This window comes from Diceros bicornis, chromosome 7 (genome assembly GCF_020826845.1).
Source record: "Diceros bicornis minor isolate mBicDic1 chromosome 7, mDicBic1.mat.cur, whole genome shotgun sequence".
Lineage (NCBI taxonomy): Eukaryota > Metazoa > Chordata > Mammalia > Perissodactyla > Rhinocerotidae > Diceros > Diceros bicornis.
The window spans coordinates 8,935,557-8,960,479 of NC_080746.1; the positions used below are offsets into that span (position 1 = coordinate 8,935,557).

At 47.4% G+C, this 24,923-nt stretch overlaps 1 protein-coding gene across 2 annotated transcripts in view; it reads left to right on the forward strand.

Annotated features, from left to right (window-relative positions):
- The first annotated feature begins 481 nt into the window (after positions 1-481).
- Positions 482-24,923, forward strand: part of KIRREL3 (kirre like nephrin family adhesion molecule 3) — a 529,519-nt gene continuing 505,077 nt past the window's right edge. For both annotated transcript variants that reach the window (XM_058544827.1, XM_058544829.1), the window contains exon 1: positions 482-867. In XM_058544827.1, the coding sequence (XP_058400810.1) occupies positions 813-867 (55 nt within the window). In that variant the 5' untranslated portion in view covers positions 482-812. The remainder of the gene's footprint in view (positions 868-24,923) is intronic.

The following is a 24,923-nucleotide window of genomic DNA, read 5'->3' on the forward strand; positions in this document are numbered from 1 at the left end:
TACCTCTCCTAGGAAAGTCTCAAAAATGCAGAGCGTGCTTATCTCTTTCCCAACTCGGAGACTCCAGCTGCACACATCCTTCCTGGGGAAAGATGCAACCCCCTCACCTCTTCCTTTTTCCCTTTTCAGCCCGGTTTCCAGTCCCTTGTGCAAAGGCGAGGCATGCATATTTTAATACGTGCACAGGCGTATAGTCGTCCTTAACTTCACTCCTGTTAAACAACATTATGTCGTGTGCACAACAAGTCACAGCTCCGCTCCCTGTTCAAGATGCCTTTTGGTCAATTATGGTGACAACAGCTGAATTTTCCCCTATTTAGGGGGACAAAAAGAAGGAAAGGAAGAACAGAGCCTTTCCCCCCACCTTCCGTTTTGCATAGATCGCCTTTTTCCAAGTGTTTCCTCTTTAATTATGACCTGTTCCCCCTCCTTCTCCCCCCGCCGCAGCTTCAGTGAAAGGAGCCCTTCTGTCACTCGTCACTCGCCCGCTCGCTTTCTGTGGGAGGAGCCCGCCGGAGGGAGCTGTGTGCCTGGGCTGCCGACAGCCAGAGAATGGATCTGCTCCGAGAGGGGACGCTGCTGACGATCCCGGCTTCCCGAGGCGGCTAGAAGCAGGCAACTTGCCTCGGCTGGCCGCTGGTACCCGGAGGCACGGAGAGCCCGAGGCCGCCCGGAGGGACCGACGGACAGGCAGATGGTCGGCGCGAGCCGGAGAGGACCGCGGTGGAGGCTGAGCACCGCGAGCCGCCGAGGAAGAGAAACTAACTGCCAACCCAAGTTGCCCGGCCGGCTCTCCCTCGCGGCGCTGAGGAATGAGACCTTTCCAGCTCGATCTGCTCTTCGTCTGCTTCTTCCTTTTCAGTCAAGGTAGGGTCTGCGCGGCTGGAGTTGCGAAGAAAGTCGGCTGGGTTGTCAGGGCGCGGGAGGCTGAGGGCAGGAATGTGGGCAGGCTTCGGAAACTCGTCTGATTGATGCTTCTCTCGTTGCCCGGCCGAGATGCACTGGCATTGCTTCTTTGCCTTTGAAAATGCAACAAAATGGTACTGTTTATGCTCTTTGGAAGGAAGGGGTGTGGGGGGGGGGATGACTTTCTCCTCTCACTTGTCAGCATCCAGCTCAAACTGTCCAATGCAAATGAGTTCTTTATGCTCCCGGTGTATTAATTAGGCAGTATCTATGTGGATATGCCGCTCTGAACTTCTGGGCACCTCCTCTCCGTCAGACCCGGTTGGAGGAGGAAAGGATGGGGAAGGAGAGCTGTGTTTAGGTGGATCTTTCAGCTCGAATAAGGGCTGACTTGCCTGAGCGTGTTGAAAGTGAATGTGTGCCTTCACACAGTTCAGGAGGGGCTGCAATGACCGAATGTACCGTGGGGGTAATTTGCAGGGGCTGGGAAAAGCTTGCAAAGAGTTTCATTGAATTTAATCGAGTTCTCTGAATAAGACTGAATTCTGAGTCCTACACAGCACTAGATTCAGGGTATAAAATGAAATTTCGCCCCTGGTGTTGTTTCCTTTCGGCAACCTAGCAGGGGCAGAGAGGCTGGTGGACTTTCCAGAAAGAACTTTGCCACCTTTGGGCTCCCTGCCACTGGTGGGGCTGGTCGTGGTGGAGGGAGAGGAGGGGAAATTCGGGAGAGGGATTGTCAATGCCTACTTAGCCAAGGTATCAAGAGTCACCTGTGGAAGTGAGTCCGAAGGGGAGAAGTAATCGGTTCCTTCTCACTCTTTTGGAACGCCAGTGCTGCCTCTGCCAACTGAGGCTGCGTTTGTGCCAGCCAGCACAGCTCTGGGAGGGACGGGGCTCTCTCAGAAAAATCCACAACAGAGCACGTCCATCTGTTGATTAAATGAAGGGTAAAAGTTTTCGAGAAAGCCGAGCACCGCCATGGGTGGCTGGCTTTGCAAGCAAACAGCATGTCTGCCTTTCTTTCCCTGTCGGGGAGAAGCCAAATGTAAGCAAAACCCCACGCCTCCTTCCTCAGCATTTCCACTGGTGCTTGTGGTCGCTGCCGATTTTTCCCCTTATCAAACTTTGCTTATGATCATCCTGATTAAACTCGGGGTGCCCTTCCTCCATACGACTGTGTATCTCCCTATGCCTGTATATAATTATAATGTGTACACACACACCCCACCAGGTATTCATGTGGTTGTATGCGTCTCACTGGGGCTCCCTACAGCAGCAGGAAGATAAATTGCCTTCCCCAGAGTTTTCAGGCTGAATGAATAAGAACTCTCTCAGAACACTGGTATAGAAACAGTTTGGGTGCTATTACTATTTTTGTGAGATTACCCTCTTTCTTGGATCTGTTTATGCTTGCTTATGGGCATACACATACACACACACACTCGCTCCCATTCTCCTTTGCCTCTTACCAATTCACTCAAGAAGTTGCATGTAGAATCCCTGAAAGGAGGATCCAACCATCCCCCCATACACGTATTCATGGGACCAGTGCACGTTTTAATCCATCTTTTGTGTTCTTAGAAGCTTGAGCCGCGACTCTTCTCTGGATTGGCATAAGAAGCCTATAGGGGTCTAAGTGCCTCTCTGGCTGTCTAAATCATCACAGTGTGCATATTCCACTTTGCTTATTCCTGTTTCAGTACGGAGCTATTTCTTGACTGCCTCATATGAATCTTTAAATATTTACCTATGGAGGCTAAATGCTCTGTTTCATCTACCCTTAGCCCTGAGGGCACTAAGAGGAAACCATAGCATCATGCAATTCATAGTTCCTCGCCATTCCTGAGTGTTCTGAGCTTGGTCACCACTGCCCACCCTACCAAATGGAGATGCATAGTCCACGGGACTCCAAAACAGGTCTAAAGAAAGTGAGACCAAAGTGGACACCAGTTAGAATACCCTACATCTCTGGACACTGAAGCTCCCTTGAATAGACAGTATCTGACTATAGGAATTAAGGGTCAAGTGGGATGATGTTTTATCAACTTCATTGTGATAGAATATCTTTTAACTTGATCTGTGGACATTTATTTTAATGTGGATGTTGTTTTGAGTGTTGGGAATTCCCCAGAGGATTCTATTTGACCCTCTACACATGTATGCTTAGTTCGTATATTGTGTCCAGCCCCTACCTGGTGCCATATAGTTATCAAGTTATTGGATAGAGCATTCCACTTCCAACAGATCATGAGAGGACTTGCCCACAGGCTCTAGATGGTGCCTGCTGTCACCCCCGCCTGAGGTTGCACCCCACCTGACCTCCCCGCCTCCCACATGCTCTTCCTTCTGGGATGCTCTCCAAGGAAATGTGCAGAGACTCGGGGATGGCCCTCCACTCAGAGAAAGCAAATGTCCAGGGTTCTTTTTAGGGCCTTATCTGGCACTCTGGTGACACATCCATCTGCTGCCACAACCTCTCACAGTGGGGACCTGCATGTCATTTTGGAGTTTCTGGAAACCCAATTCTCATGCTTCCTGCTCCTGATTGTGTTACTTCCAATACAGAGGGAGCGCTCCAACAGTGCTCTGAAGACTTCAAAAGTAAAACATTTAGATAAACTCTTAAAGTCCATTTCAATCATCCTTTCTCTCCTAATTTGTCAAATATTTATTCACCTTTACTTTTTTTCATAACCCTTTAGAGAGTGAAATTAGGTATAATTAATGTCCATGTATGCTATACCCCTATTCTTTTAAAGTTTGGGCTTTTCCTGTAGATTGAGATTAAATATTTATTTATCTTTCTTAAGGTGGCAGTAGAAAGGCCAAAATGACAGTCCTCTGTGTCCGCCCCTGCCAACGTCCCTGGGCCTGGCTCCCCACAAGGAAATGGAGAGCTGCCAGTGTGTACCGCTTATGGGTTTCTCTCTTGCTGGGGATGCCTCTTCCTTCAGCTGTCAGGACCGTGTGCTTTGTATAGAGAGGGATAATGTCACAGCACAATTTGCCTCCTGCAGAGAAGAGGCATGTTCTGCCCCTGGGTGAAAAGGAATTGATTCTCTTATCATCCGTAAACTTAGAACTTGCTGTATTTTTTCCCTTTATCATTTCAGTTTGCCCACAACTATTTCCTTCTGTGCCCTCCTTCATCTTCAACACCCATCCCATCCAAGCCTGCAGATCCACATCTTAAGTAGCTTTGGAGGAAAGATGTTCTAGCAAGACAAGTTCTGAGACAGTTTGGGGAGTGTGTAGTGGGACAAACTCGGTGTCTTCCACTTCAGACACTCTGAGGAAGATGTTCTCTTCCTCACTTTCTGATGTTTTGTGTTCCCAGAGTGTCCTGTTCTGTCTAGTAACTTTGTGGGTCTGAAAGTTCTAATTCTGGTGAACTCATATCTCTTGTTAGGTTTACATGTGTGCCATGCTGCTCTGCATATGTTGGAGTGAAAGTAAAAACTTGCATCTACCTGTCAATGACACCCCTGAGGTGAGGATTGATCTAGGGTCTCGTCTCCTATAGGAAAGAAACTAAGCAACTTGCTCTCCTGACTGGCTGGCAGGAATCACCAAAAGGGGCTGTCGGATGGCCATCAGAGGGGCAGAGGTTCATGGTGACATGAATCTCCAAGGGAATAGAAGGGCATCAAGCAGACAGAAGGATAAAATAGAGTGTGAGTAGAGAGAGTGGACCAGGGCGAAGAGAGCCGTGGGGTTGACGGGAAGCATGGAAAGGGAGGAGCAAGTGCAAGAGGTTTTCACTGTCAAGAAGCTCCCTTGGGAGGGGGGAAAGGGGCAGCAGAAGATAGCATGAGCCCGTCAGAGGCCGCCAAAGAATGGAGGGGATTGTAGAGGGTACAGGCTGAGAAGACATTCGAAAAGGAAATTGGGAGTGAACAACAACTTTGGAAACATTTATCCTTACCCAGAAATGTCATATAACAGAAGACGAGGCAAGTAATAAGTGTGATGCTCCCCCCACCAGCACCCCAAGTGGTGTGACGTCTTGTCTAGAGGAGGAAGAATCGCTTCTTTTGTCCTGGAAGGTCAATGCATCACTGCCAAGGGTGTGGGACGACTTCTTTCACAAATCTTCTGGGTGAGGGCAACTGGGACATGGCTGTTGGGCCTGGGAGTGGTCACTGTATCTGCTGCCCAGCAGGGAGTTCTCAGTTGCCAGGCAGACCTATTGAGGAGGGAAGAGAAACTCTCCACAGGGAGAGGGGTGTGGGGTGGGGTCAATGCCTTCACACTGTATTTAGAGGATACCACAGGGCCTCCCTCTTGGCTTACAAAGGAGGATCTTGCTTGGAACGTGGCAGCAGTGAGCTAGGCATGGTACCAAGGAGCAGCTCCGCCTGGTGTGCCTATGTTGGTAGGAGCCAGGGCCAGCAGGAGACCGGGTGGAGCAGGGGATTAGGCCTGAAGATGCAATTTTTCTTTTTTGTTCAGCCCAGTGGGGGTGACTTAGGCAGTATTATATTGCAGACCCAAAAAAGCACATGAATAATCCAGAGTGAATTCAAGAGATTTCAATAGCAAAATAATAACAATACTAATGATACCTTTGATTTGCAGAGTACTTTTCTTCCAAGGAGATAAAAAGATAAACTGTTTTGGAAACATGAACACAGAAAAGAAAATTGCCTTTGATGGAGGAGTGGGGAGGAGGGCCAAGAGCGTTCATTTTAGGGTCTTGATGTAAATCGGGGGTGGGGAGGGAGTTCCATGGGCATAGGCATCATTTCTCAGCTACAGTCCCTATTCTTCTAAAATGTTGAAATGACTTTTAGGTGAAAAATTAGTGCAGGCATTTTTAATAGAGGTCAACCTAGGAACAGTGAGGCACTGCATTCCTCCTGTGCCTGGTAACAGGGAATTTGAATTCAGCAGTGGAGAGGGTCAGTAAGATGGTGAACAGGCTGGAGTCCACGCCTGGACTCTCACCACCACAGCGATGCTGACTTGAACAGTGGTTCTTGGAGCAGAGGGATTGCGACCCCAGTTTTCTCCCAGGCCAGTGGACACCCCAGCATTCACGGAGCAGGGGTTGGCTGGAGCTGCTGCCCTAGGGCGTGTCTGCTCCCTCGGGTTTCATATCACATCCCTGCTATCCACAGGGAGTGAGGAGCAAAGCCAGCACAGGATACCCTGTGCCCAGGTTGTGATAGCTTCACCGTGAATTCCAAACAGAGTGGGATTTTATTTCCGGTTAGGGGAATGATGCAGAGTCTACTGCACTGAGACACAGTACTGTTCCATATGTCATCGTGTGCCATCTTCTTTTCCCCAGGGGAAAACCAGAATCTACCCAGTTAGTTGTGCACGTCAAGTAAGAACATAGATACCTTACAGATCACTGGAATACTTCTCTCACATAACGCAAAGAAAGCTACGTCCTGCTTTCTGGCAAACTTGAGGATTAAGCGTAGAGGGGCTTCAGCATGCCATGCTATCTCAGAACCCACACTGTTGTCACAAGAATGAGGATATCCACCACCACATTTAACACTCACTTTCATTAACTTTCTGCTTCTGACCCACTGAAGGAGTTAGGGATCAAACGTTATGCTTTTTTTCTTTTCCTCCTCTCCCAATGGTAAAAATGGGTATTCTGGCTGTATACTTCTAGAAGTCAGTAAATGTCAATACTGGATAACTGTTTCCTTTATATCACTGCAATTTAGTATAAGCTGCTTGGAAACATGTCTTCCATAAGCACACAATGTTTTTGTTGAGTACACAGTCAAGACCACTATGAAGATTAAATAAATGTCAGCTTTCCCTGGGTACATTGGTGACAAGTTAAAGCCATGGAAATAGTGGCCAGCTTGGTGAATCCTGCTCCTTGCAGAGTCATTCTGGTGCAGCCCTGGCCAAGACATGGAAAGTGGGAGGTAGACACCATCCATCTCATTTCTGGAAATGAAGGCAAAGAAGTGGCCAGTGTCGGCCTCTCCCCACATGTCCTGGGGCGGTTTTTCCTGGCAGTCTAGAAGCCTTACCATGCCCTCTCCATGCCTCCTCCCATCCGCCACCCCACTCTGCACACACTCACCACTTATTGCTAAAGTGTAGTGATGTCCAGAACTTAGAACAAATCAGCCGTTTTCCTCCAATGGGAGGGGAGCTCTCGCTCTGATCTTCCATCTGGTGCTGGTGTCATCACAGGCAAGTGAAGTAGATTACCTGAGGCCGTTTTTTGTCTTTTTATAATTGAAACTAAAGCTGCAGTGGCATACTTTGTCAGTATTGAAAGGATGTGTGTGTATCAGGCCGAATTATCTAGATGGCTTGCTTACCTGGCCTGTGTTCACTGGACAGTTGTGGCAAATTCACGTTCTTTCTGACTTATGCCTGGAAGACAACATTTGAAACCTGACGCTGCGAGTTGCAGCAATGACAACCAAACATCACTTTCTCCATCCCACACTTTTTGCCCAGGGGCTCCATATAGTCTGGTGTCTCAGAGGGCCATGTTTATTACTCTTTCCTTTGTAATCAAATAGCATTTATGACACTAAAGCTGAGCCCTTGGCCGCTCATGGGGGGCCTACTATGTGGTAGGCACTGTGCCAGGGGCTTTTGATGCAAAGATGACTAAGACTATATTTCTGCCCCAGGGGAGCTCTCAGTCCAGTCGGGGAGCAGACACTTTGACTCAAGGCTACAATATGACAAGCTCAGAGCTGTCAGAGAGTTTTGAGAGCAGCAGCAATGACTGAGGGCATCAGAAAAGGCTGCGCAGAGGAGGTGACTTGATTTTAAAGGCTGTCTAGGAGTTCTCCAGATGAAGGGTGGAAAGAGTGTTCCAGGTTGTGCCTTAGAGTGTGTGCAAAGGCAGGAAGGTAGGACAGAATGAGGTATGTTCAGAAGCAACCCGAGTGTGGGTGGCTGGAATATCAGTGTGTTGAGGAGAGTGGGAGAGGAAGCTGGGGACGGGAAGGGGCAGCTTGTGAAGGGTCGTGCATACCATGCTAAATGTTTTGAGAATGGATTATCAAAATTAGGTCTATTCTTTAGAAACACTGTTAGTAGCTTATGGGTCTGTAGTCTTCTCTATACCATGGGTTCCATGGACTGAAAAAAAAAGAAGGATCAAGATGTTATTGGGCCAGCCCCGTGGCTTAGCGGTTAAGTGCGCGCGCTCCGCTGCTGGCGGCCGGGGTTCGGATCCCGGGTGCGCACCGAGGCACTGCTTCTCCCGCCATGCTGAGGCCGCGTCCCACATACAGCAACTAGAAGGATGTGCAGCTATGACATACAACTATCTACTGGGGCTTTGGGGGAAAAATAAATAAATAAAATTAAAAAATTAAAAAATATTTAAAAAAAAAAGACGTTATTCATTCTTCTTGGCATTCCCTGTGTTTCACATGGGGCTTAAAAAAGTACAGAATTGAATGGAAATATACTTGCTCTTTCCAGCTCATCTTCCTTCATAGCTAGTGTGTAAAGCAATGGAAAAGTGAGCCAGAGAGTAAGTATGGAGGAACTGACGCTAACTGTTGGTCTATGTTCCAGAGGGAGGGCAGAGAAGGATAACAGGTAGACGTAAGAGTGATGTGTTAGATAGAGAATGTGGCAGGGAACACGGAGATGCAGAAGGAGGGATGGCTGAGTGCACACTGGATGGTTAGTCGGATGGAGGGCACTGAGGAATGGGATTTGCCAGTTTCTAGGGCTTCTGGAAGGTTAGTCAGAGAGGGAGGCAGCTTAACATTGAGGATGAATGGTAACCCAGAAAGAGAGAGAAGAGCAAGGATGAGACATGCAAGAGATGCCAAGGGACATTTTGCTGATGATTTCTTTGCTGTTCTCAAGAGGAAGCTAAGCTACACTAGCTTTGGGGAAAACAAGGTTACAAGCTAAGTGATTCTACTCAGAAGATGTTAGACATGTTTACAAGTCTCCAGCACCAGGTAACCTTTCATTCAAAAGTAAAGAACGACATCGAATCCACCCATGCATCCCACACTTTGGCCTACTTAGGAATTGGTGGGGGCTGGCGGGACGAGCTCAGTAGTGAAGCGAAAACCTCAGTTGTTCTGCAAGAAATAGGCAGTGACATTTCCAAGACTGTCCTTCTCTAACTCTAGTGTCTACAGCTGGCCCATTGAACAGTCTCCTATCACTGAAAGTGTTCTGACTAGGAGTGGAATTCGGGCCATCAAGAATGGAAGAGTCAATTCGTCAGAAATGGATTGAAGAGTAGACTAGATGACTTCCAAATCCTCTCCAATTCTAAGATTCCCTGAATATTATCTATTAGCAACAATCTACTTATTCTGGATAATAAATTCCCAGAAGGTCAATGATGTATTAGAGATCTCTTTGTCCAGCACATTTTCTTGTAGGTGCCAGGCAGATTCTTTTGGTTGTCGGTGGTGGTAGTGGTGGCAGTAATAATGTTCTTCTCTTGATGATTATGTTGATAATTAGCATTTGTATAAAGCTTCACGTGTTGCAGAGTGAACAAGTAGTACTTCATTTCATCACGGTGGTAGCACTGAGAGGCTGCCATCCTCACTGTCGTACTCTCAGAAAGCTTGTGGTGCCTGACCAAAGTCAATCCCAATCAGGTTCACTTTTCCATGCGCCTTGATGCTTCTCAAGATGCCAGCAGATCCAGCTGCTCCAAATCCTCAAACTGAAAAACGCGTGAGAAGATCTTAAGCTGTGGCATAAACGAGTCATGGTCTTATAATCTGTGGGAATCTCAGTGTCTAGGCATAGAAGAGGGCTTTAGGGGTTCCCCATGAAAATTGGGGAGCTGACCTTTGAGCAGTGACCCCGCATTGTAGCTCTGTCTCTTTCTGATCCAAACTCTTCCTGAGTTGGTTCCTTCACTTCTCTGGCATTCAGCTTTACCTTGAGGGCACATGGTCCAGGGGAAATCACAGGCCAGCCTTTTGGACTAAAGAGCAATCAGGAGATGTTGCTTGGGTAGCTCCTTTGGTGGCCCTTCTGACAAAAAAGAAAAAGAAAGAGAGAAAGAAAGAAAAGAAAAGAAAGCAAGAGCAGGGACTTTTCTTCTCTTAATTGGTCCATTAAAATATCCATTTCTTTTATCCCCCTGGTGCCTAGCACGCTATTCGGGACGTAGATGTCTATGAATAAATGTTGAAATAGTGAATAAACTGTGAGGAACAATGAAAGGAGGAGAAAGCTGTGCTCTGACGTCACCACGTACAGATGCTGAGAGGGCTCCCCAGGAGGCAGAGGAAAGAACTTGACGATTCAAAGTGTGGTCTTGCCCTGTAGGAAGTTGTTCCTCTCCGAGGAAGGCCCTGAATGACCACTGGGTCACCAGGAACACTGCCAAGAGAAACATCCTCTGGCAAGCCACCCACTCTTCAGTTTCAGCAAGAAACAATCACGTCCTTCTGTTCTTCAATGCATGTCAGTTCCCGTTTCTGTCAATCACCTGCAAATGTCACAGGTGAATCAGCTCTGGTGCAGTGTGACAGTCCACCTGTCACCCCTGGCGATGCTGGGAGCTGTGACAGCTTGAGACTGACACTGGGACCTTGTTGGCTCATCATGCAGGCATTCAGAGGACAGAAACTTAGAGGTCTCTCTTGGAGACCCATCCCGGGTGACACACAAGAAGTGACTGCCACCCTTCCCTGCCTCACTGCCCTCATGACAAAGAAATTATTAATTAATCTCTCAGTGGCTTTGTTCTCCATATCCTAAGACCTGCGCTCTTCCCCACCTCGCTTAAGGGCGCTGGGGTCTGCCCCACGTCCACAGGGAGTCCCCTTTCATCAGGGAGCTGGACTCTGAAGCCTTTTTCTTACATAGGATGCTGCACCTGTGTGAGGGCGACTGCGGAGTGAGGGCCTGCTCTCTCCCTGGGACCACATCAGCCAGGAGCTGGCCGTTCTGTGTGGGATATAAAACCAGGGGAGCCCTGCAGTTCCTATGTCCGCCTGATGGTGGCAGCAGCAGCACTTGCAAAGCCCAGGAGTGAGCCGAGAGCCAGAGGCCCAGGGAGGCCCCTGAGTGGTGGAAGAGAGCTGGGCTCTGGTCAGGGTGCCTGGGTCCTTCTCTGCCCGACAGCAGGCCTGGGGCAGCCGAGCGTGAGGCAGGGGGCACATGAGGGAGAAGCAGGCCTTCTGGGTGGCGTCACCTCCTGCGGGGGCTCAGTTCCTTCCTCCTCCTTCTGATGATGTGAGGGCAGAGTGTGAAGGGGACTGCCTGTGAAGAGTGGCAAGAGGTAGGTGGGTACAATCAAAAAGGCGCAAGGGGCTTGAAGAGCTACAGCGAGAGGGAGCCAGAGAAACTTCAGCTAGCGTGTGGGTTTTCCTGGGGCGATGTCCCCCTGGGGGTGATAAATGTGGCAGTTCTCCCCAGGAGGGTGGCTGGCAGCCAGGAGTCCCCTTTCTCCCCGCGAGCCCACTCCCAAGCCTGGGCCCACTGCCCCTCTCCCAGATATTTGCCCCTTTAATGATCCAGGACCCAAAATTTCTGCGGCTGCTCCCCTCTCATGCTGAAAAAGCAAAACAAACAGATGCTAAAATTAGTCCTCATTATTCCTGATCTCACGGGCAGGCTGAAGAGGTGCTCCTCTGTTTTCACCTGTGGACAGAAACAGGCACCATTAAAACAAATCACCATGAGCCTTGGCTGTTTGTTTGCAAGTGCATCTTTCCAGGCAAGGTGACCAGTTCCTAAGGCAGGCGCTAGGTGCTGATGCCTGCCCTGTGCTGTGTAGGAGGCAAGGTGGAGGGGCCCTCTTGGCCCCAAGAACGCCTCACATCTTCCTTTGTCTCCTAGGGGGTGGCAGCTCGCCTTTTTCATCTTTTGAGAATTACCAGTGAGATGTTGCTAAGACCCTGGGGTCAATCTCTGTGCAGCATAGACTAAGATAGTAGGACATAGGATGAAGGAAGGGGGAGGCCATGATTGGAGCAGTCCGCTCCTTGTCTGCTCTGTGTGGCCTGAGTGGCTGGTAGAACTGGCCGTTTCTGTTGCTGGAACCCATCAGACATTATTGGATCATTCTTTAGGTTTTGGTTGCCTGTAGGATTTTAGATGGGTTTTGCTTAAACCCAAGCAGCTTCCCACACCTGACTCACCATCAGAATGCTTTCTCAGGAGCAAGGTGAGCTGCAGCCTGCCCAATCCGTCCGTCTGTCCTCACACTGTCTGTCTTTCTGGGGGTGGGGGTGGGGTGCAGTGGAGTTGAAGAGAAGGTAGGATTGCTCTGTCCATTTTACTAATAGTTCCATTTGCAAATGGCAAGTGACTTCTTGAGCATCTCATGTCAGAGATGAAAACTTTTTTGCACGAGGCTTGCCAAACCTTATTTCAAACTGTGGATTCGATGCTACACAGGTCAGAGGGGGAAAATAGAACAGGATAATTTGAGAATTTGCTAAAAATAATCGAGACTGAGCTGCTCCACCTATAAAAAGCTGTTACACCAACGTGGTGTGTGCTGTGGGTCCTTCCTGGCCCCTTGACTTAGCCGCCTGCTACCCTTTCTCCTTTCACAAACACAACCTTCATTAGTGCTTTGGGATTCCTTGATAGAAAGCTGAACCGGGGAGACGGGAAATGGTGAGAATAGAAAAGAATCAAGCCCGTAACATCTCCATTTGCTGGCCTCATCGTGTTTCTCTCCAGTACGGACGCCTTGTGGTTGCTGGATTGGAGGCAGCCACGGGGAGGTGTTATTGAGACTATGGCCAGGCCCTCTGCAGAGCTTCGCATGCGTTCCCCTGTTTAATCCTCACAGCAACCTGATGGAGCAGGGATTGTCATCCCCATTTGCCGATGAAAACCACTGTGACTCAGACAGACCCCGTAACCTGCCCAGTGGTCTCACAACTGGCACGTGATGGAACCGCCATTCAAACACCCATGTGCAGAGCCCCGCTCCCTGCTGCCTGTCCCTGCAGGAGGAATTCCCGCCACACCGGTGCTCGACAGCTGTGTGGCTGTCAGTAAGTCACAGAAGCCCCTGGCCTGGCCTATGTTCCTCCTCCTCCTTAACTTGTAGGGCTTGGGAAGAAGAGCTGATAAAAATGGAAGAAAACATCTCCTGGAATACAAAAGCGAGTAAGAATTCGCGAAGCTTTGCTACATGGCTGGCAGCGGCTCTTTACCTCCTCAACCTAGCTCCGGTTTAGCTTAACATTTGCAAAGTCAAATACTGATTTCTTAGCGAGAATCCATCACCACCTAACTTTCCTTCCGCAGGTTAAAAAAAAAACTAAAACCTCATTCTGCTTAGGGAGAGGTTGGCCTGGTGTTAGCTGTAAGAACAGGGCTACTCTGCTTAAAAAGGCGTTCCAGGACATCAAAACCCTCCTTTTTGTCAAGTCTAGAATAGTAAAAATGTCAAGAGACCATATGGTTCTGAAGTGATTAATAGTGATCGTTAGGGAGAAATAGAAAGGCCTCTTGAAATGTAGGAAAGGCCGAGGCCGCTCAGCCTTCGCTTCCCCTCACTTTGGCTGCAGCAGGTGCATCTTACCTCATGTCAGAAATCATTTCTGAAGATGGCACGTAGTTACCGAGGCCAGGCTTGAAATCGTAATATTGCTTTAAGATAGTCACTTATGATAAACTAGCAAAACATAAAAGTTCTTTGAAGTTTTCAAAGCTCCTTTAGATCGAATCAGAGGAACACAGGAAAAATGCAGGGCAGATAGATCTCCACACGGAAGACATGCAATTCTTTCTCTTTATTCCAAAGTCTGAGCCCCTCATGGAACACACGGATCATATCGGTAGGGCGTTGTCAGCTGTTGCCAGGGCTCCAGGTCCACGTGGAGGCCCCTTTCTCTGGGCATGAGCTCTGCTTTGGGCTTCCTCTTCATCAGGCTAGAGCAGAAGTGTTCAAAGATAGAAATCCATACTTAATAGGTGAAAACACCTGAATGTTGAGCTGATCAGAATCAAGAAATACCATCCAGAAAAACATATTAGTTTCCTCCCATTTTTCTGCTAATAATAATAATACATCTGCATTTCCCTCTCATCATCAACAGACGTTTATTTTCTAAGATCTGTACCAAGGAAAATAAAAAATATATATACTGCTGTATTTTTTAAGTTCAATTCTCTTAGTCTTCTGACATTGTTGAAGTCAGTCGCAGTCTTCCTATGTTATGTTATGTCATCTACCTTCAGCGTTTACACAGTCAGGGCAGGGATGTTTCTTAAGGGCCATATGAACTGAAAATAGTATTTTCTAATCCAGATATGAATCTCCTTGACACCAGGCCCTTTTGCTCTCTTTATTGACTAGTGTTCAGAGCATTTGCGTGTCCACCAGGCACCAGCACGTGGGGCATGGAGGCCACAGCTTCCCTCTCAGTAAATATTGCGATGCCTTAAAACAACCGCTTAGGAGAGACTTGTCCAGAGAAAGAAAACAAGTTCCTGGTGGGTGCATCTGCTGGCATGGGAACGCCTGCCTCTGCTCTGCCTCCTTCCTCTGCCCCCAGTTTGTAGGATTGTGACAATGTTCCTTTTCTTGGTTAATTTCTGAGCAGATGATGGGGCTGTGGGAACAGCACGCAGTGAGGGTGCCTAGCACAGTGACTGGAACAAAGTGGGTGCTTAATAAATATTTCTTCAACTAAAAAATTATATATCAGATGCAATTCCGTATTAGACGTAATTCCATATTAGGCGCGATATAAACTCTACCAGATTTGCTCATTCACGATGACGGCGGGAAAGGCATCTTAGCAGGTCAGTATGTACCCCTACCTCTGAGCATGGACTTCATCTATGTGTACCTGACAGGTAACTGTTTCCTGTATCAAAGGAGGATTAGGGCCTTAAGGTGGTGCCCAGGTTATTTGAACTCATGGAGTCTTTATCACAGTGCTTCTCAGAGTGTGGTGGTCAGATCAGCAGTATCAGCAGCATTAGGAATCACCTGAGAAATTGTTAGAAATGCAGAGTCTACGGCCCCTTTCTAGGCCTCCTGAATCAGGTACTCCGGGGCTTGTCCCAGCAGCCTGTGTTTTAACAAGTCTTCCAGCTGATTCTGAGGTACACTTAATGCTGAGAACACTGTTCTATCCCCAGCTCCTCTTTGCCACACCTTGCTCCCCCGACGTGAATCCCCCTCATATTAACGTGGGCTGTACGAGGAGTCTGAGAGCAGTTTTAACCAGAGGAGTTGAGGTGACTCGTGGGACCTCTAAGAGTTTTCACGTCACGTTGTCTTAGGATGCCTTGCGCGGTGAGGATGGACTTGGGAATGACTGAGAGGGTCTTGGACACAGGAAACCAGACATGGGAGGAGGCCAGGAACATACAGTTTGGAACGTGGCGGCACCGCCGTCTGTCACTGACATCACCGCCTTCCTCGCAACTGAGGAGAGCTGAGAGTCCCTCCTTTCTGTGTGACTGTCACCCTGTCCCACCTCGGGAGAGCCTAGGAAAGCCATGTGATCGCCTGTGCCGACAGGGGAGAATGCCCCTAAGAACGGCCACAGGTTTTCTTCCACCTGCACTGTAGAAGGTTTATTTAAAAGTCAGTGCTGTCCACCAGAGATGCCCATGTCCGTAACGGGTGGATTTTCTGCTTTGTACAGTGAAGAGATTCAGAATGTATATAATAATGCACCCCGAGAATTCTTGTTCTTTTTTAAAAAAAATCTTCAAGGTCAATACAACCACAGACGTTGGTATTCACTTCATTGTGAACTGGGACCTGCTAGCTGCTTACTGTCATTTTATTTTTCACTTCATAAAAAAAGATGTTCTCATCGCTAGGCCTCTGGGTCTCTTTATTCAACCCAAATCGCCAATGGGAAACCAAATGCAGGAGCGGATGAATGCAGCGATGGAGAGCAGAGAGAGGCGGAGCCAGTGCGAGATTTAAAGGTTCCCTCAGACCTCCCCACCACCCACCCACGGCTGCTGTGTACGCGTTGTGAGCATTCCCAGATGTCTGTATAACGTAGTGTTAGAAGAGAGGAGGCAGGAGAGGCACAGGTGTGTGTGGCTGTCAGGCTAGCAAGGAGAAACAGATGGACAGACAGAAAGATTGAGCAAGCTGAGATATGTGTGGGAGACAGACATTGTAGTCTCCTGGAGATCTTGAGACTATAGGGTTCAAACCAACAGCTTTAACTCTCCCGGATCCAGATGGGGACCATGAGGGCACGCTCCTTATACACAAGTTTCCATTCATCAGTGAAATACTTCAATAGCTTAGCCATGAAGATAGCCAAATGTGCCAGACTCGGGGGCACAGAGGTCTCTGTCTTTGGGCCATTGTCTGTTCCTTTGACGGTGTCCCAACACCTTTAGGATAAAAATCTTCAGGCCAGAGGTCTGGCCTCTCTCTTCTCCCCGACACTCGCACACACACCCTTCACTCCAGCCAAACCGAGCTGCTGATGTCTCTGAGTGTTCTCTGCTCCCTCACGCCTCCTGGCTTTCTCACCTATCTTTCTTCCCCTCTGGAAGGACCTCCCCTCTCTGCCGTGCTGGTCGGCGAACTTCTACCCTAAGGACCTGCTCCCTTTGTCTCCAAGGGGAAGTTTCCTTGACCTCCCTCCTCACAAGCCAATTTAAGTGCCCTTCCTCCCTCCTTCCACCCCTTGGAGTGCAATATGTTGGAGCGGCTTTTTCCTTTCTTCCTTCCTTTCTAGCCTATGAGCTTCTGGAAGGCAAGGTCTGGGTCCTGTTGGTCTCAGTTTGTGCAGAGCCTCTTTTTGACTTGGGTACATAGTCTGCACCCGACCAGTGTTTCTTATGCAGGGAGGAACGTGACGTGTCAGCGATTCTGGATAGCCTCCACCTTCTGTGCCCAGCGTTTCCCTTGCCGACCCGTGAAAGTGCTTCATCAAAGAAGGTGCTCTACTTATCATTATTATTGCCTTCTGCAGCTAGAGCACCTGTGAGCACCAAGTATTCCTTGGGGAAAAGGTAGTAATAATTTAATCCCTCCTTACATTTATATAATATTTTATGGTTTCCAGAGTCCTTTCATGTTTATTATGGTCAACTCATCCTTACTTTAAAAAATAAGGAAAATGAGACCAAGTTATGTGAAGTGGCCTCTCCAAGGTCACACCAGTAGTAAGGGTGAAGGTAAGATGAAAACCAAGGAGCTCCAAATCCAGGCCCAGTGGTTCCTCCACTCCCCCTCCTCCGTGTCTCCCCACTGGGTTCCTGCCCCCAAGGAGTGTATACTTAGAGGGTGCTTGGCAGAGTGGGCGCCTGGGGCCATTTCTCGCGTCTTCACGTGGAGCATGATGGAGTGAGGACCTCCACTGAGAAGCAGGATGGCAACTTGTGAGGGGAGCGTGGGCAGGGATCCTGATCAAGTACTGAGGGCTGGGTCCAACTGAGGCACCAGGGTCTCTGCACAGAGGCTGGTGAAAAAACTGCTCTGGACTGAGGCTGTCTCTTGTAAACGAGGCATAATCAAGAGAACAAGTAGCTTCATTACGTAAGGACTTAGCAGTGCCTGGCAGTGGCCTGGAAGCTCCTCCCAGGGCGGCCTTTCATTGCACACCATGGCCGTGCCCTGCCCCCCCACCGTACGTGGAGTATGAAGCCTCAGTGTGTCAGCCTGTCAGTCGAGGAAGAACTTGTTGAGTGTCTATAGAGCACCCGCCACAAATCCTCACCCTCAAGCGTGTGAGAACCCTGGCCTAGAGGCCAGGAGGCCATTGCTCTGTCTGTGCCTGTGGCGTGGCTCTGAGCGTGGCTCTCATAGGCAGAAGGAATCAGGCTCTCTCTCTACCTGCCTCACAAAGCTGTCACTTACTAAGGAGCGCTTTGAAACAGTATGAAGGGCGCTATGCAGAGGTGAGGTATTTGCCATCCTCTGGTTCGATGTTTCCAGATGTGTTGGGCTAGTGCTCAAGGTCAGACTAGATCTGCTCAGCATCCTCAGTCTCTTTTCAAGGCAAGATACTTTACTGCTTTCTGGGTGATCCAGGTAACCTTTCTCAGCAGGGTTCATCAGGAGAGTTACACCCTAATGCCCTCAACGCATCCACTGTATTAGTGAATTACATTATTTCCTATGCATCTAAAATGGTGCTAGTTGTATGCTATCCTTGGAAAAAGGGAAAAAATAGTTATTTGTATTATTTTCCGGGTTCTTTGGCTCAGAAGAGAAACCTCAGGTGAGAAAGGCTGTCTGGGGACTATATTAGTTTCCTATGGCTGCTGTACAAATTGCCACAGACTTTAGTAGCTTAAAACAACACAAATGTATGACAGTTCTCAGTGTCAGAAGTCTGAAATGGGTCTCACTGGGCTGAAGCCTAAATTGGTTCTTTCTGAAAGTTCTAGGAAAAATCCGTTTCTTTGCCTTTTCTGGCTCCCAGAGGCAGGCCACCCGCCTCCCTTGGTTTGTGGTTCCTTCCTTGCATCACTCCGACCTCCTGCTTCTGTCATCACATCTACTACAACTGAATCTGATCCTCCTGCCCCTCTCTTGTAAGGATCAGGCCCACCCAGACAACCTAGGATTGTCTCCCCATCTCAGGATCGTTTAACTTAATCACCTCTGCAAAGTCCTCTTTGCCTTGTAAGGTAATATATTCACAGATTAGGACATAGAGATCTTTGGGGGCTCAGTGTTCTGCCTACCACAGGGACCAAAGACAGAAGGGAGTTGGGCACCCCTCCCTTTCAAGAAAACGTAGGCATTCCTGTCCTACCTCTCAGCGAGAGGAATCTGTGCCTCAGTCTCCCTGTGTTTAAATTAGAGAGAATGATCTTCCTCCCCGTTTATATTTATGAAGTACTTGGGATTATCATGTAAAAGGTACTTAGTATGAAATGCTTATTATAATGTTGTACTCTGACTTGATATAAATTACGCTTCCATTAATCAATGGAGCTGCTACTAGATGCAACAGTCACTGGGTCCCGTGGGGAGAGATTAGGGGGAGCATGTCTTAGATTCTGTAGTTAAGCCTCACTAAATAATTCTTAATAGTGATCCACTTTGGCTTCATTAGCATGGAGTAAAGGAACTCTCCTTTAAAATACCATAGAGCTCTGCCTCCTCCTGTCTTTGGAGTAACTGAAATGAAACAGAGATAAACCACAACAACAATAGTGTAAAACAAAGGAGACATGGGCATTGTGTTGTCCTACGTGTGGTTTGCTGTAGGGTAGGAGGGTTAGTGCCCGCACTTGGATGTTTCTCTCTTTGCCTCCTGCCTGCTTGAATTTATGGCTTTTGACGGAGGATCTGGCTAGGAAGGAGGCACAGGGGAGTGGGTGCAAACAGTGCGTGGAGGTGAATGTGGAGTTGCAGGCTCAAGGGTAAGTTTGTGTGTCCTACCACGTGCAAAGCAAAGGAGAGTGTATATTGTGATAGTGTTAGACGCCACAGTATTGGATCATCTAGGTCTTGAGATTCCATTAATGTACTTTAAAGGCTTTATGAGGTCTCCCTCAGGTTTGAGATTTAAGGAATTTGGAAGCTTAGCCCCTCCCCACCCACCCACCACCAGATGCCTCAAGACTCCGTGGAAGACTTGGCTCTGTTAGGCCCCTTGGCTGGTGCACGGCGAGGGCCGGAGTGACTGACCCAGCTCCCAGGCCTCCAGGAGTGGCAAAATGTGAGGCCCCAGATGGCCTCTGAGTCTGCCCCCAACCCACGCTCACCCTGCAAATGCCCCGCACCTCTAGCTTGGAAGCCCAGGGAGAGAGGCAATCAGTGGACAATGACAGCATCTGTAAACAGGTTTATAAAAGGTTCCACCCTCAAAGAGCCTATGTCCAGGGAACATTATGTTGCTGCCAAACAGTCCCTGGGTGAGCACCACAACCAGCTCTGGGCCTCGGGGCTCTGAGGAATTAAAGGAGAGAGACAAGCCCTGGGAATGATTATAATGCCATTATGCAGAGTTCCCCCTATTTATTTCTTCATATGGATAAATTTGTATATATTTGCATTTTGTTCTATCTGATAATATGCATAGAATTCAAATTGAAATGACTTGAATAGATTTGAATATTAATAAGGTTTTAAAGGCTGCCATCCCTGGTAGAGTCTCCTGGAAAGGGAGTGTGTGGTGCAGAAGCTCAGAAATCTCCCCAGCCACCAGCCCCACCAAGCACCACCACCAGAAGCTGGATAGGGCCCAGGGCCAGGGCAGGGATGCCCTGTGGGGTGGAGACAGAGGCCTCCCCACCACTCCCCAGGCACCGAGCTCAGAGCCTACTCCACTGAGGGGGTGCTTTGGAAACAGCCCCCCTAGCGTGGATGGCTTGAGGTCTCCTCAGACACCCAGACACATGGTTTTAACAATGCCGAAAAGGGCAAGATGTTTTCCCCCATTAAGAAAAGTCTAATTGCCTTTCCTTCATAGACTTGGGTAGTAAGGGGCAGAGTCACATTTCATCCAGAGGAGTACAGGTTTGTGTAGCTCTTCCTAGAAGGTGCTGGCCTATTTTCTGCCTGAAGTCCTATAGCTGTAGCACATATCACACCTCCTGGTTATTTTCCTAAAGGATAATGGCAATTAGTTAACTTGCTCTCAGTAGGCCTGAAGGCCATCAGTCCTTCTCCAGGCTCTGGTAGGAAATCACTTGATACTGGCCACCGTAGAACATCAGCATTAACATCTGTAGCCTGGGGAGACCCTGGGCTAACTTTAGGAATATATAAGATAGAATGGCTTGTAAACATAAGAGCGCCCCCACTGGGTTCAACTGGCCATTTTTCTTCTCTTTGTCTGGCCTAGATACCTAGGTAACAGAGGTGGAACTGTGCTACAAGTCTTCAAATGTTTAAAACTCAGCATCAAAATTTGTAAGCTCATCACGTAAGAATAGCACTTTGTAGCAATATAAATGGTTAACAGTAGTCCATTGTATAGAGCTCTAAATATACCATCATTCACTGCTTAAGTACTGGGGGTCAACATTTCTGAGTGATCCCAAAATTATTTTATTTTATCCTACCTGAATCTTGGTGAGTTCCAAGTTTATACTCCTAGCACCCATTCTAATGGCTAATTATGAGAGCAAGTAACAATGAAAATATACTTGTGGGTCATTTAGTTTCCTACTCCATGAGGCTCTCATGTATATCCCATTGTCATTTCCAATTCAACAATCTTAAAACTGAACTCATCATTTTATCCCCCGTTGTAGTCCTAATCTCAGTAAAGGATACCCCATATTGCCAATACCTAGTTCTGACACCTGAGTCATCACTAGCCTCTTTCTCATCTCCTATATCCAATCAGGTGTCTTGTCATGACTTATCTTCATCATTTTCTCCCCAATTATTATAGCATCCTATCAAGTTCCTCACTTTTTTCTAACGTCATCCTTCACCACCATCATTCTTCACTGCTTGTATCTTCCCAGGATACAAGTCGGATTTACTCTTCCCCACCTCAGAAAAGTCCACTGGCTACCCTGTGCCTATAAAACAGAGCCCAGCACCTCCACCTCGTATCTGAGGTCTACACCATCAGCTCACATTTAGAGTACTCCACCATCTGCACCAATTATCTTTTCAGGGTCATCTTCCCTGTATTTCTCCTTGCTCTCCAAGCTTTAGCCAAAAAAAAAAAAAAAAAGAAAATGATTTTCCCTGGATATACCATGCCTTCATGTCTTTGCTTATGCTTTTCCCTGAGCCTATTGAAATATTCTTTTCTCATCATTTATTGAAATACTCGTCTTCACATTTCAAGGCTTGGCTCCAACATCACCATTGCCATGAAGTTATTTCCTGTTTCCCGCTCAGAGTCGCTCCTTTCTTTGTCCTCCCTTGCCATGATGTACATATTCTGTTGTATCATGTGTTCCATCTGGTCCAGCTTCTTGTTTACTTGATATCTTACCACCTCAATTGTGAGTCCCAAAAGGAGAGAAACTCTAATCTTTTAACATTTTTATATCATCTGATCATCTATGACAGTGCTCAACAAATGTTTAATGAGTGAGTAAATGAGATGAATGAGCAGAAAAGATACCATGTTGTTTAGAGCTTGTCCAGTTCTCTGCAGCCTCCCTTTCAGCCCTTGCCGCCTCTAGCACCTAGCTGTCTTCAAAAGACACTAACATTTAAGCTCAGAGCCGGTCTTCCTTGGCAAAAAGAGGAGGATTAGCATGGATGTTAGCTCAGGGCTGATTTCCTCACAAAAAAAAAAAAAAAAAAAAGAAAAAAAGACACTAACATTTATTAAGTACCTGCTCCCTATGCCAGGTGTTTTCTCATGATCTCATTTAATTCTCCACAGAAAGCACTATGATGAAAAGATCCGTATTTCCATTTTGTGGGTGAGGAAACTGAGTCTCAGTGAGGTTGAGAAATTTGACCCCACTCATATCTCCAGTGGATAATAGAGCCAAAAGGAAAGCTCCTGCCTCTGACTGCTGTCTGGTGTTCTTCCCGCCACCCCAGAGCTGCCTCCTGAGTCAGCCAAATGCAGCCCGACTCGCAGCTTCCCCAGACTCTGTGTCAGGCTTCAGTGCTCGGGGAGAATGAGCTTCCCTCAAATCAATCCTGGATGCAGTTATTATTTTATAGGGATGTTGTAAGTTGATAAGGTAGCTGTTATATGTTAATAGCTATTGTAATGTTGTTCTTAAGGCCTATTACTTGTGCTAGTTTGTATTTTAATGTGTGCAAAGGTGATTACAACTTTAATATGAATGTTAAACAGATTAGCTGATTTATATGTAAAATAAATAAATAAATGAAACTCATACTCTCATTTCTATTCATTTCTCTCTCTCTCTCTCTCCCTCCTCTGTCCAAAAGCAGATGTGGTCTGTGGAGCATTGACAATGGAACAAAAAGAATGTTTTCTGGGTGATAAATAGTAGTTATAGACGGGTCTTTTGTTCCGGGGGAATTTGGACTCTATGTCCTTAATAGCTACTTGTCTGAGAGTTTGTGCTTTTGACTGTGTTTGGGGAGTTCAGTTTTGTTTGAGAGTTGTGCATTCGCCATTCTCTCCCTTGAAATTGTGTTTCCCACCCCTGGTAAGCTCCTGTTGTTTTCTCAGTACCCTCTGGAAAGTGTGCCCATGTTCAGAAAGGCAAGTAAACCCCTACGTATCCCAATGTATCAAGGAGTGCAGGGCATAAAGGAAGACGGATGAGAAAACAAACTCAGAGTGCAGAAAGAGGGGTCCAGGGGGAGGTCTGCACAGAGTTATTTTTGCAAGAGCAGTCGGGAGGGATGCTAACCCCCCTTGTGGGAAGAGCTCTCAGAGAAAAATTCCTCCATGAAGCAAAGCTCCAAGGATGAGTTGAAGTTAGCTAAGAAGATGAGCAGGGGTGGGATGGGGGGACAGGAGAGGGAGCCTTGGGGAAGGAAAGGGCTTCTGGGCGGAGGGAATGACATGTGCTAAAGCCTGGAAGGATGAGAGAATGCAGCCCAGTTGGGGAGCTGCAAGGAGCTTGGTGTGGCCAGAACTTAGGGACATTGAGGCCATTGTAGCACCGGTTGTATAATGCACTGTGCACAGAACCAGAGGTCAGGGAGCTTCCCAGCCAGGGGAGAAGGAGATTATTATTATGGTGGCTAGGAGAAGCAGTAAGCGATGCAAGGTTGCCAGGGTGCTTTCCTTGAGGATGTAAAGGATGTAAACCAATGCATGTTGGTTACAGAGAACCCACACATAGGGGTGGAAGAAACCTAATTAGCAGTCATTTAAACTGAAGTTTGAAGGGGAGGATGAAGATCATCACCACCTGAGAGGACAACAGGTGTGGCCCAGAAAGACTGTTAGTGGAGCAAGAAGTAGACAGTAACCCTTCAAAGGAAATATTGGAGAGGAACAGAAGCAACACTGAAAGAACCGCAGGATTTATTATCTATACACAGTGCCTAATAATAAACTTAGCATTAAATCCAGCACCCCAAAGTGTTGACAACTATCCCCTGGGCTTGATGTCGCAGGCTTGGTAGGATGCACTTTTGAGTGGGCCGCAGTGAGGGGGAAGATGGCTGTCAATAGACTGGGCATCCAGGAAGCGTGGCCGTAGCACAGAAATCCATGTTCCAGGAGGTGGGATGCGTGGTGGGCGGAGTCTGAGTGAGGATACAAAGAAAAGAGAAACTGAGGTAATTACTCTGACTATGTAGTATACAGGATATGGATTCTCCATTGTATGTATAATACAAAGTATAAATCATTACAGAAGTAAGTTACAGCCATGGTGGAAATTTCAACTCTCTGGACATTGGCTACTCCTGCGAAAAGCAGAGTTCTTGACACATCTTTAATTGCCTTATAAGCAGCTTGATTGCACAAGTGGTTGGGGAAAAACAATCAACGAAGGACTCTGCCACTCTGGGCTCAGGTCTAACTAATTTTCACTTTTTCGACAAATATTTATCAAGCACCCAACATGTGCCAGGCATTGTGCCAACAAAGCATAAACCTCTTGGTGATGTCGACAGGCGCATAATAGGCATTCAATAAATGTTCGTTAGAAGAATGCAGGAACAAATGAACTAATATAATGGGAACCTTGAAGGAAAATGAATACTAATCTTAGGAATTATAATAAAAACAGGACACTGGGCATGGTCAGACACCTATCCTGGGCTTTAGGACTATCACTGAAATCCATAGAGAAAAAGATACAAAAAGGTAGGCAATCAAAAGGAAAGGTGGCTCGAGAAAGATGAGAGCTTCAAAAAGCAAAACTTACTCTGACAGTACAAATGCATTACCCTGATGAAGAAGGAAAGGGGCAGCATCCAAAGGAGCCAACGCGGCCACACAGCTGTCCAAGGAGCTCAGGCTGTAAAAAGATACATACAAAGGATGGAAGGCACAGAGTGAGGGCAAGAGAGGAGAAGGGGCCTATAATGAAGGTGCCAGGTGACATAAGACCCAGAATGAGCTAAGCTTGCAGAAAAAGAGAAGAAAAAAGAGAACCACAAGAAATGACAAAATGGAGATTTTTAGGCACCAAGAAAGAGGAAGAATAAAAAGGACGGTACTCCTGGAGAAATGAGCATGATAGTAACCAGTTACAGAGAACTTCTCCTCAACTTCTCTTTTGGTGCTGTCTTTTCTATA